Source organism: Thunnus maccoyii, chromosome 3 (assembly GCF_910596095.1).
Source record: "Thunnus maccoyii chromosome 3, fThuMac1.1, whole genome shotgun sequence".
Classification (NCBI taxonomy): Eukaryota; Metazoa; Chordata; class Actinopteri; order Scombriformes; family Scombridae; genus Thunnus; species Thunnus maccoyii.
Genome location: NC_056535.1, coordinates 29,816,882 through 29,830,123, shown reverse-complemented (window position 1 = coordinate 29,830,123; position 13,242 = coordinate 29,816,882). Strand labels below are relative to the sequence as shown.

The 13,242-nt window shown below is 39.0% G+C and overlaps 1 protein-coding gene across 9 annotated transcripts in view; it reads right to left on the bottom strand.

Annotated features, from left to right (window-relative positions):
- Window positions 1–13,242, bottom strand: part of slmapa (sarcolemma associated protein a) — a 67,452-nt gene that overhangs the window by 17,663 nt on the left and 36,547 nt on the right. For 3 of the 9 annotated variants that reach the window (XM_042406229.1, XM_042406230.1, XM_042406231.1), the window contains 11 exons: window positions 11,715–11,777; window positions 10,985–11,080; window positions 10,590–10,661; window positions 10,340–10,480; window positions 10,085–10,222; window positions 9,673–9,841; window positions 9,397–9,447; window positions 6,802–6,948; window positions 4,855–4,920; window positions 1,161–1,220; window positions 810–884 (listed from right to left, as the gene is read on the bottom strand). In XM_042406229.1, the coding sequence (XP_042262163.1) occupies window positions 810–884; window positions 1,161–1,220; window positions 4,855–4,920; window positions 6,802–6,948; window positions 9,397–9,447; window positions 9,673–9,841; window positions 10,085–10,222; window positions 10,340–10,480; window positions 10,590–10,661; window positions 10,985–11,080; window positions 11,715–11,777 (1,078 nt within the window). The remainder of the gene's footprint in view (window positions 1–809; window positions 885–1,160; window positions 1,221–4,854; window positions 4,921–6,801; window positions 6,949–9,396; window positions 9,448–9,672; window positions 9,842–10,084; window positions 10,223–10,339; window positions 10,481–10,589; window positions 10,662–10,984; window positions 11,081–11,714; window positions 11,778–13,242) is intronic. The other 6 variants (XM_042406233.1, XM_042406237.1, XM_042406234.1 and 3 more) reach the window with 4 other exon arrangements.

The following is a 13,242-nucleotide window of genomic DNA, read 5'->3' as shown; positions in this document are numbered from 1 at the left end:
AGTCATTTAATTGTGACTGGATGGATGGATGGATGGATGATAGATAGATAATTTATTCATCCCCTTGGGGAAATCAAGGTAAATATGTAAATGAGGGTCCTCACAAGAATAGGAAGATAAAAGTGTGTACGTGTTAACATGCAATGATAGTTAAGGTTAAGATTGGGGAAAAGGAAAATGCACTGTGGCAAGGTATGGGAATATAAAAATATGTGTATCCAGAGAAAATGTATTTCTGCGCTGTGTTAAATCCTCCACACATGGCTGCTGGTATGTCTGAGCATTGTGTGTGTGTGTCCACAGAGAATCCAAAAGGACAGCAAACAGTCAGACCTCTCACAACAGCAAAGATAGAGGTCCAAGGTCAAAGGTCACTATGGAAGAATTTCTACTTGTCAGCAGTTTAGCTCTTTGTGAAGTCAGTCGATGTAACTGTCCCCAACTGACTAAAAACAACTAAAACATCTCATATTTTATGAAACCCAGACAGATCTGGGTATTCTGTAACATTTAATAACATTATCAAAGGTATTTAAATAATATTATTAAATAACTGACACAAAATACGATTGTTAGTAAGTTTCTTGAAGATATTTTATGATAAAAGATAACACAGATTACATAAAAACATGTAGCATTTCTCACAGGATGTTGAGCTGAGATTGAGAAACAAGCATGTTGGCATACTTCAGTTTGTCATTTTCCACTATGAACATATCACAGACTCAACACATGGTTTCAATCAGTTATAATTAGTATATATTTAGCCTCTGGGAGATAGAAAGTCTGTGTGTGTGTGTGTCCTCTACCTTTGAGTCGATCGGGGCTGGCCAGGATGTCGTCTTCTGCTGTCTGGTTGTTCTGTAGGTGAGCATCCATCACTTCTGCAAACACACATAAACATGAACATATGGCTCAGTTTTCACATTAGTGATGACAGACTATAAATCAGTTTAATGTAATAACGCAGCTTTTTATCTTAAAGCTTCACAAGATCAGCCATCCATTCTCTGTTTATATAGAAACTGATTTTTACATCCGTTTCATCAGATTGAGTTTATTTTCTCTAGATTTCTAGCGTCAGTTCACAGACTGAACTCAGACAACAGAGGGGAATTCTTAATATGTGCTTTTTATTTGAAGCTTAGTTGAGTTCTTACCATCAAAGTTGGCCAGTTTGTGGATTGAAGAACTTACAGTTTCCTTCAGCTGTTTGACAGCTGTAGAGAGAGAGAAAAAAAAAAAAGAAAAGCAGAAGAATCAGTGAGTAAAGCCAGTCGAAATTTGTTAGAAAACACAGAATCTGAACTTGGATCAATTCAAATCTGTCTCTGCAAATGTTCAATCTACCAATGTACCATCCTCTTAATAAAGCAACCAGCAGTCATACAACCGTTTACACTGACTCAGGGTCAGCTATGAGCTGAATTAGTGGCTGGTTAGTACAGATGTTGAGTGTAAAGACTCACTGAACTAATGTTTCACTTTGGTTACTGAAGTTACTCAGTTAAATCAGGTCTTGCTTGGTTTGAAATCGGTGTCAGTTAGCTGAATGAGTTTTGTGTTAAAATACCTAATTTATGGTGCTAATCACAAAAAAAGGGACTGGATGCAGATATTACGTGAAAAAGTACCTCTACTATACACAGAATAAATTAGTTGTTAAGTAAATCACTACAACATGTCAAATATTGACTAATCCAGGTTGCAGACCGAGGAGAACAAGCCACTATCACTCCAATGGCATCTCACTCGTATATCTACACAATAACATGATGATGTACAGGATATCAAGGACTTTTTTGCCATTTTTGGACAGCTTTTGCCAAAACAAAATATGTACAGGATAATGTATAAAATCCTCTACAAGTTGAAATACAATTGAAAAAAGGACATATGTAATCCAGAATTAACTTTTCAACTAAATTACACCCAGTTAAACCATTTGCAGAAACCACACATACTGGGCTGCGTTGTTATCAGCTGCTACGACAAAATCTACAAGTCTCAGTTCAACTCATTTTGATTCATCTCATCCACTTAGAACCATACACTCTTATATGTTATGTCTCCTTGCTGCAAAGCCACATTTTTTAATGTTACTTAATCTGTGTTCAGTTCAAATGGCAGTACCACTAGAGGGTGAAAATCAGCCAGCGGACTGGTCTATGAAAATGTTCACCAATGGCGGCTGATGGAGAAATTGTCCAACATCTACTGCAAACAGCCAGATCAGCAGCAAGTGGGACTGCCAGTGATGTTACTTGTATTGCCACTTGTATGGTAATACAATGTGTCGCCACTTGTATGTAACTGTCAGCTGATGGAAAATGTCACTGCAGCCAACAAACGAGGAAAAGAAGCCATTAAGGTTCAACATCAGCTGATGTTTAACCGGTATCAGAAATGTAGGCAGTCAAAGGAAGTTTCCACAGACTAGATACTTGAACTGTAGCTATAAACAAAGGGTTAATGTTTGAATTGTTTATTATAAATGCTGCTAAGCCAAAATTCGTTCCAACTGAGGGGATGGGAGGCAAAGAAAGGATCAAAACAGAAGGACAACAACTAAAAAAACAAGAAAAGAAATAAGAAGGTTAGTGAATTTACCCATTGAAAGCCTATTAAGGCAACATGATGGAAAAAAAACATATGAAGATCTGCTACAGAAGAAGAAGAGAGGAGTGTGTGTGAGTGATGTTTGAGAAGCTGAGAACCAACCAGTCAGCCGGAGGTTCGGCTTGAACCACAACCACCTACTGACCTACAGTCAGACCATGAAAATGACCAAAGCACCAGTAAAACTCATTACTATCAGACAAGAAGTCCAACAAAAACATCTCCAGCAGCATTAACACAACATTAAAAGAAACATGATGTGGTTTATTCTCAGACTGCCATGAAATTGATGAATCAAACACTTTCTGTAACATCAAGTCTGTTTCTTTAAAAGGATCAGTTCCCTCAAAATCCCCCCTAAAAAGATTACCTTGCCCTGCAGTGACCTAGCAATGTATTTACAGAAACAGTGTCCGGGTTACTCATGATGATCCTCCGACTTTAACAATTTTCAGATAGTTTGCAATACAAACTGCTGACAGTGGGGTCAGTGGATTATTCTGAACAATGAGGACAATGTGGATGAATTGGATGCTTTGCACAACCCAAATGTCATTCATGTTCACTGTATTGAGGTAAAGGCAGAAATCTCTTTGCAAAAAACTGCAAATAAAACCAAAACTATGTGTATGGATAAATAACACTAGAGGTTTTTTGGGTAATTTGGGTGAGTTGATCCTTTAATGCAACATCTATCTTGTGACATACTAATCTGTACAACTCAAATCAGTTATATCTCACCTGCAGACATTCTTTACATTGTTGGAAAAATGTTTCTTGAATTGTAAACAAAAAAGGTACCAACTTTATTTTGAAATGAAAGACAAACAAGAGATGCCACCTCGCGGTTGGATGCCTCCGCGGACCAGTGAAGTTGCAGGTTACATCCATGTCTGTCCAGACTCGTATAATATTTGTAGTCAAGACTTTGAAGGAATTTAATAAAAGGTATTATGTGTATTTTGCTTGTATATGTTCACATGTTTGGCCAATAAAACTGATTCTGATAGAACACAAAGTTGTTGCCGTGACAGCAGACGATGCTTCAGATATGGACGTTGCTGCAAAGAAGCTACAAATTCTACAACGTGGATGCTTCTCACACATCTTCAACCCGGCAGCAGAGAAGCTCTAATCATCACAGTTTCAAGGTGGGAACTACGATTAGTGTCACTAATTCAGTATCCGACCAAATGTGAAATATGGTCACAATCTTCTCTTCTGTTCCTGAGTTATGGTCCGTTGAATAACGGCCAGAAAAGTGTTTTTGCAGAACATTATGATGTCACAGTGAAGTTGACCTTTGGGATATAAAATGTCATCACTTCATTGTTTTATCCTTCTGGACATTTGTGTGAAACTTTGTCATAATTAGCGTATGAATTCTTGAGTTATGGCCAAAAATGTGTTTTGTGAGGTCACAGTGACCTTTGACCACCAAAATCTAAATTTGACGAAAGGTGTTCCTGAGATACCACATTCACAAGAGAACGGGATGGACTTGAGATCATAGTGACCTTCGCCTTTGACTTTTGACCACCAAAATCTAATCAGTTTATCTTTGAGTCCAAGTGGACGTTTGCACAAAATTTGAAGAAATTCCCTCAAGGTGTTCCTGAGATACTGTGTTCATGAGAGAATGGGACGGACTGATGTACGGACGGACAACCCGATAACATAATGTCTCCAGACATGGCTGTTGACGACGCAGAGGCATGAAAAGTGTCATGTCTTCAAGAGGATCTTCATCTGTCTAGGTTCTAGCTGGGTTTGTTTAACTTGAACACTGAACCACAACCTGCAGTTCTCAATCAAAGAAGGTTCCTCTGGAGCAGAAGCATCGGATACGTAAGGAAGGACATTTTCAAAAAAGTTACGAGATTTTACAATTGATCAAAAATAAAAAATACTCATGGTAAGTCAAAATTATGAGATACCAAGTCAAAAATATGTGACTTAATCAAAATAATGATATCAACCAAGATAAAATTATGATATTAAGTCCAAATTTTGAGAACACAATTTAGAATTTGGCTTATTTTTAGGGCAATTTTTTATTAATTGCTATCTCATAATCTTGATTGATTATTTTTATATTTCTTCATTCTCCCTCCCCCGTGTTTTCCTGGCAGCAATGAGCCTCCACAGTTACATATTGAAAAGAAAGCAGATGTATGTTTCTCTGTATGTGTGAATGTGTAGCAGCATACAGCAGGAATGGATGTTTGTACTCACGCGGACACTCAATCAACTGTGGGATTCTAGTCGAGTCTCCTCCGCTGTTGTTAACATGACAGTTGTCTGATAGAAACACAGAAACTGACATTACTAAAAATGACTATAAGAGTGGAGTTGGGTATTTATTTGAGATTTTACTGATTTTTTTTTTTATTGATTCTGCTTATCAATGCCAGATCTTGGCTCCAGTTCTTCATATTATTGGAGAATGGAAAGAAAACATGTTGAAGGCAAACAACATTTTATTTGAAGCAGACTGAAGCTGCCAATTGTCATTTTTGGGATTATTTGTGGTAAGAGATAAAATAAAAATTATATGTATACTCCGTCTTTCCATGCATGAGTTGAATGTTCACTTGTTTTTTTTTTCTCTGGCTCTGATTTTGAGCCATTATGACATCAAAACTACAGCAGATGGATATCCTCCCAGCATGAAATTATTTGATTGTAATATTTTACTGTTTCACTACTTGCAAGAGCTCGTTTTGGTCTGTCATAGTGTAACAATACACACATGCGTTGATGCATGCGTAGCCAGTTATGTACATGGAAGAGCATATGGTCCAAATTTGGTTTTCTGGAATTAATAAGCAGAATCAGAGAGCATGTTTCTTCATAAATTTAGATCTTATTCCAATTCAGATTTGGCTCTCAATACCCAACCCTGTATAAGAGAGGACGAAAACAGAAAGAGCCCGAAGACAGACGGTGATGGCAGAAGAGATGACGGACAGATACAAGCAGGTAGAAAGCATGACAGAACTCACGAGTTACAGAGAGATAGAGAACTACATGGATAGATAGATGATTGATAACCAAACGCATAGAGAGTAGAAATCAAAGCCATACAAGGCGAGTATTTTCAGACAGATAAAGCTATAACACAGTGGTTCTGGACCCCACAACAGACAGGATGTGGACAGGCGGACAGCAGACAGACAGCTGAGGCACAAAGGGTCGTAAAGTCAAGTCTTAACAAATCCTCTTAAATGTCTCAATAAAGTTTGAGTTCAATATATTGCCAAGAAAATGTGGAATTAACCAGCCCAACAGTTTAAACTGAATTACACAACTATTTCATGAAAAAAATTCATTATTTCTAAATCAGGAAGTGTTTGTGCATCAGAGCACAACTCCAAAAACTAAAACATGAGAGATGATCTGTTTTACATATATATTCTCGTCAGACTGGAAGCATTCAAGAAATCTGTTCCACACAAAACCTGACCAGTCAAAAAGAGACAAATCCAAAAGTCTCTCCTAAAAAGAAAAAACTGGACCTAACAAGCCATAAGTGAACTGAAGTGCTCCAACATTATCTACAGTCTGCAGAAAAGGAGAAGGACCTGTAGATCAACCTTTTGATCACCTCCACAACACAGCTAGAAGACAATAATTAAAGTGAAATCACGTATATTAGGTCCAATTAAGACAAATAAGCCTTGTAGAGAAAGTAACATCATTCACAACTAAGTCATGTATAACCATGATCCAGGATGTCTAACAAAATGGTTGGTTAAAGCACATTGATCTACCACTGATAGATTAAAGTGTATTCAAAGTGTGCACTTAAAATGAGACTACAACATAAAGATTAAGATAAAAGACATATTTGTCTGGATCAAAAGCTAATTTTTTCTATTTCTGAATAACTACTTTGACAATAAGTAGATTAGTTGGAATACTGGAGAAAAGATCAACATTTCAGTAAAGACAGAAAACTATAAACTAAAGTCAGATTAGGTTAAAAAAAAAAACTCAATACTTTGTCTTTTTTTACATCTTATTTTAAAGGTTTGATTTTCATATTATTCTATTATATCATAACATTTTATTCTGCTTGTTTAATGTTGTGTAATTTTTGTTTTTCTTTTACTGTTCTGCGTCCTATTGCATTGTTTTCTTTTGTTCTGTAAAGCTCTTAAGCATAATTAAACCAACTACCATCAGTAGCTTCATCTTCACCAACTGCACCATCATCGGTATCTGTATCCTCCTCATCCTCGTCATCCTCCTGGTTCTCAGGTGTCTGCAGGTTCTGTTTGTCCTCGACAGGCTCCTCTACTGGTCCGTGGGAGACATTGTCGATATCTGTCATGTGACCAGATCAGATATATATACGATTTTGTCTAAACTTTACGAGCCAAACACATGTTCAGAACAGTGTAAGAGTCCAAAGGATGGCAGGTTCCTTCACAAAGTGGCTACTGTGGCAAAGTGCGCAGTGAGACAGTCACCTCGAGCATTCATGTTCGGTGTTGTCATTCGATCACCAGAAGTCAATCAGTGACCAAAAGCTCTTTTTCCCCCAGAAGAAGAAAAACAAAGCGGTGGACAGTTTGGCAACCATGGAAACAACACAGATTATCCAGAAAGCCCAACAAGCCCCTTTCAGACCCGACAGAATGCCACCATGTTCCTGAGACAACCTGTCTCCTGTGAAACAGCCACACGCAGTGTGTGCAGAAACAATCCTGCCATTCAAAAGTCACATGTTTGAAGCCTCGTACAGCCTGGCATTGATTCTGGGGGCTTTTAAAAAAAATTTTGGCATAGTGGCCACAGCTAAAATTACAGGAAATGCTTGAGCTTAGAAAGACTTTACCCATACACAATCATTATATAACAAACTGCTTTAAGAAGGTGCTCTATGTAAGAATTGGCCACCTGTCAAACTCATACTCCAGACCCATTGGGGGCAGCATATCGCACAAAGAGCTGTCTCCAGCAGTGGAAAGCAACACCCATGTTAACTCTTGTTTTACTTCTATTTATATCACTTGTTTTCTTTGCCACTGAACGTGGCTTCTTGCTGCGGTGGGTGGTGGAGGTGGTGATAATGGTGGTTGCTTGCCAAGAGCTTTAGCCATCATTGTGTTTACTGTTCCATTCATTGACTAACTGGGGGCGGTACCTTCAACATGATTGGCAAAAGGTCAGAATATGCCCTCAGGGCAGCGCTACTTCTTCATCCTCTCATGTTAGACTGACGGCAGAGTGGACGCTACAGTGACTCACTATCGCCCTTGCAGGTACAAAGTGGTATTACGAGACAGGACAGGCCAGGGCTAACTGGTTAGCATGCTTATTTCAGTAGATATCTCTGCAATACATAGACGCCTTGGACATAACGTCCAAAATTTCTTCACATTCTGTTGATAATTTTAGCTAATTTTTGAATGTTTTAAATTCTTACATATAGCACCTTTAAATATTTTTTTTCTGAGTGACTTTAACACTAAAACTGGGAAATTACTCCGTTTACCCCAATTTGAGCCATAAGTCAATAAAAACCGCACCAGGTATTTGGTATTTTCAGCCAGAGAATTATTTTAAACCTCATGCACTACGAGGCCAAAAACGTGCAAGTTGTCGGCGTATGTACTGGGTGAGTATTTCATTGGAATGAATGGGATGTCATCTTGGAAAAACGAGTCCAGTTCTCTCAATACATTCATGGCACAGCCAGGTGTCCTGTCCAAATGTCCCTCAACAAGACACCTGTATGCAGTGTGTGTGATTACACAGGATGACCCAGGATTTTAATTTAATTACATTTCAATGTCAACACCTATTGAATAATTGTACTTATGCACATTATGTACAGTTTATACAAATCAGCCCAGCTTGCGCCGGCTCGATCTCTTCACACTCCCTGCACTTCTGCATACTATGCACATCTGAACGCCATACACATTTTAGCTGAATGACGGATTGCTGGACTGTTATATTATTGGCCAACATGTCTTATCTAGATATTTTATCTTGTTTAAGCTACATGTTGATGTTAAATATCACACAATATATTTGAACTCAAATATCAAGTATTGATATGGGCCTGAAAAATCCAGCATTGGTCGGGCTCTATGTTTATATAATATACATATTTATGTATATTTTTAATGTATTTAACCTATTTTTATTGCATTGACACCCAGTCAAAAACAAATTCTTGTAAAGTAAGTAAATAAAGTTTGTAATTATAATTCTAAACTGAAAGATTTGTTTCTTGTTTTCTCAAAATTCATAACATTTGAGTACCTCTGTTTAGGTGGATTGATGACTTATCTTGCTAACAGTAGCAGACATGTTGTAACACTGCCAGTGTTGCCAGTGTGACTGTGTTGAGGTTTCTGAATATAAATCAAAAAATGATCTTGGCAGAAATGTGCGTAATTAACATACTGAGTGCTGATGTGGACAATTCAATTATTGTGTATTCTGAAATCAGAAAAATCTCTCAACTGAAAGTGAATCAACATCACATGTCCCCTCAAACTATCAGAGGTCACCTGAGGGCCGGACATCAAACTACCATAAACAAGACCAAAACAGAAGAAGAGCCAGACTTGATGGACAGAAAGACAGATGAACAAAGAGAGAGAAAAAGGGCAGCGAGCAACAGGGAGTCATGTGGTCGTCATGCAGGAAGTTGTCATGCATCATTAGTGGAAGATGAGAGAGTGAAGTTAGCACCACGGAGAAACAGCGGCGGGGGGGACGTTTGTCCCAGAGCAGACCAGAGACGTGTGGACTCACCCAGACTGTTGTTTTCTTTAATGCTTTTCTCTTGTAGCTGCTCTAACCGCACTGTAAACAACAACAACAACAGCAGAGAGAAGCGTTGACTGACAGAAGACCCAGCCAAGACTCCGCATTGGTCAAAGACCTGTTCGAAACCTGCTACTGGTTGCTATGGCAACTTGTGTTAACCAGGAAGTTAAAGTGATTGGCTTGCAAGGTGCAGTGTGTTAGCTTGTTAAAAGTGAGGGCAGGACTCTGTGTGTGTGTTTCTGTGTGTGTTTGTGTGTGTACCCTGCAGGGCGGCAAGCCTCTCATTGGTGAAGTCATTGTCGGCCTGCAGAGCTTCGATGCGAGCCTGGAGAACCTGCTCCTTCTCCTCCATCTCCTCGATCCGCAGCTCCAACTCTCTCTTCTCCGTTGCTCCCCGCTGGGTCAGCTCCTCCTGCCGGCCCTCCGCCGCCTGGAACAGGAGAGGAGGAGAGAGGGGAAGGGAGAGAGGTTGGAAAGGAGCGGATAAGGGGGTGAGAAGGGTGAGAGAAGAGGACAAAGAAAGGAAAGTGGGACAGAGCAGAAAGATTATTATATTATTATTATCATTATTTTGTTTCAAAACTATCTGCAAAACTACATATATTCAGTATTGAATAGAGTATTATTGCAGGAAGTTAAATCTATGTCATTTAAAGTAATAACACACTCGTACCTTAATTTTGTCAGTGAGCTCTTTGATCTCGTTGACGGCAGCGTTGTACTTGTTGGCGAGCTCCCTCAGCTCATCCTGGCCCCTCTCAGACATCTCCTTCAGATGGGTGCACTCATCCTCTGTGTTACTGAGCGAGCGCTGCAGAACAGCAGGAAGAACAACTGTTTGGTTTCGCCAACACAACAGCGACATGCCTCAAAATTACAAATAATCATTACAGAGTGTGTGATGCACGTGTGTGTGTGTGTGTCTTACCTCCACTTCTGACAGCTTTCTGACCACCTCGATCTTCTCCTGCAGGACTCTCCTCAGAGACTCCTTCGCCGTCGTCTCATAGTTGTGTTTGTCCTCCTGGAGAGCCAGGAGCTCCTTACGGATCCCCTCCTCCGTCTGAGACTGAGGAGAAGGAGGAGGAGAAGTGGATGAAATGTTTGATCTAATTTCAGTCCATTTATTGCAGGAGAATGTGTCTTTTCTGTCATGACATATTCTGACAGTGTGTTACCTTAGAATAAGCCTGTAGCTGGCTGCCCATCACCTCCAGTCTGGAGAGTAAACGGTCTTCATCAATCAGAGCCTGATGGAGAAATAAACTCAGTTTACAGCAGTGTTGGACATATCGGCTCGATTCATATGTGCATGATCAAAAGAACATTAACTGATGGATTAGTTATTATTGCTTATTACAACCATTTGTTTGCTTTACAGATACACTAAAAACAAAATTCCCATTCCCAAAATAACCACTTTTATTTTGATTTTAAAAATTACATCACTGAAGAGACAAACTGTTGAACTGAAAAAGGAGCAAAACCGCCTGAGTAACACCTCAGAGGATGTATGATGACATTTTTATTGTGTTACAGTGCAGGGCTGAAGTATGATAAAGGTGTTTCCTACCTGCCAGCTGCTCTCTGAGGCCTCCTGAGTGGTGGCTAACAGACGCTGCAGAGTGGCTAGCTTCTGCTCCAACATCTGCTCTCTGTGTAAGGCCTCCTGGAAGAGAGAGGAAGCAAGAAAGACAGACCAACGAGAGAGAGAGAGAGAGCGAGGGAGGAATGAGGCAGGTAATCAATGACTCAAATAAGAACATTAAATCGGGAGGAACAAAAGCAACAGGATCATTTACAGTAAAGAGAACAAGACTTTTAGTTTTATTCTACAAATGTTCTTCTGTAAGGGGAAGGCAAGTTTTGTAAACCTAAACTAAACTATTTTCTATTAATTCTATTAACTTAATAACCCAGGAGCAGGGGAAAGATTAACTGGCACTTCTTTTAAATCTTCTTCTTCTTTTAATAATTTATACCTACTTCTCAGTTTTAAATGTTTTCTGTGCTTTTTTTTCTTTACAAGTCATTTCATGTGTTCTCATCTCCTGTAATGATTCTGATTGTTGATGTTTTTTATATTTTTATGTGTATATTTTGTAATATATTGGATGCTGTATGCTTTGTGCGATTTAATCAGGTCAGTTTCTGTGTTGACACTAATCATGTTCACAGTGGTGAAGGTTATTTGATTTATGTGATGAAAAACTTCACACAAATTAAAAAAAAAAAAAAAATTTACTGCCTCATTATTTTGTAGTGTAGCTCTGCAGAATGACCAATAGGTGTCAGTGTGTTACCTGTAGATACTGGGAGAGCTGGAACAGTTCCTGAGAATACATACTGGGAGTGTTGGCTGCAACCTAGAAAACACACACACAAACACACCAAGGTAACATATTGACAGTTGTATAGAGTTCAATCAGCCTTGAGTTTAAATTGAAACAGATGAAAATTACACAAAGGTAAAAAGCTCAAGCTGTACATACATATACACACAACACACACACACAGAGGTCAGTGACTCATACAGTCTTCATATTACAGAAACAAAGGGCAGGGAAGAAATACATACACACATTTAAAACACATGTGCACAGTGTACAAGTATGTGTTATCAGAAAACTCAGTAATAACTGGGATCAACCCTCATCCTACACTAAATTTAGAGGCATATACATTATTATCAATGGTCAAACTGGTGGACCAGTGAGCCAGTTGTAAAGGACTTCACAACAGTCATCTGTCCCGAGCACATGTCAATCTTACAACAGTAGTTCAAGCACTAAACTCCACTAAAACCACTAAAACTTTTATTTACATTTTAAGTTGTGTATAGATTAAACAAAAAGAGTTGCAAAATGTGTTTATTAGTAAGCTTTTGATTCCAAGAAGCAGGTTTATTTTTGAAACATTTCCCCTTTTCTTCTAGTCTTTATGCTAAGCTAAGCATGTCCTGACTCCAGCTCTGTGCTTAAGACACAGACGATGATATTCACCTGAACAATGTGGTGAAACTAAACGACATCTAATCTTGTCCAAAAACACCACACATTCTTTCTGTGCATCTAGTACATTTCCAGCATAAGTCAATGTGACAGCCTGGGAGTGTGCGTGTCTGTGGAGACCTGGGAGGCGTAGGGATCTTGCTGTAGGACACTTAATTATGTTAGAGAAGTGGTTCAAATCTAATCACAGCTCCTCCCTGCCACACACACACACACACACAGAGTCATGTTTCCATCACTTCCGAGGACATTACATTGACTTACGTTCATTTCCTGGAGACTTATCCTAACCTTAACCACCACATGCCTAACCATAAACTTACCTAAACTTTAAACCTTTAAGTATTTATCCTAAAATTAATGATTTACGTTAAGAGGACTTGCTTTTTGTCCCCATACGGAAGGCAAGTCCCCAAAACATAACTGTGTAAACAGATTTAAGTCCCCACAACATGAGGAATACTTGGACCACACACACACACACCCCATCAGCTCCAGCCTACATTCCTCAGACAGGTTACACGAGGCCTGTTGTTGGAGCGAGACACGGAACAGGACGAGGCATTAGAGGAAGCTAACGTGATAGTAGTGTGTGGTACAACGTGGTATGTGTTATGGCATGGTAGGGTTTTGCATTGCAGAATTAAAATACCATAGTATAGTATTGTACTGTGAGTCATGTATTGTATGTATCAGTGTCAGCTGTGTGTTATGAGTGAAACAAGTCCACAGGAAGGACTGGGGCAGGTCTAAGTATGATGTGGTATACGATCTATAATATGGTGTATGATTCTGGTATGTAGCATACAAAGGGCTAAAT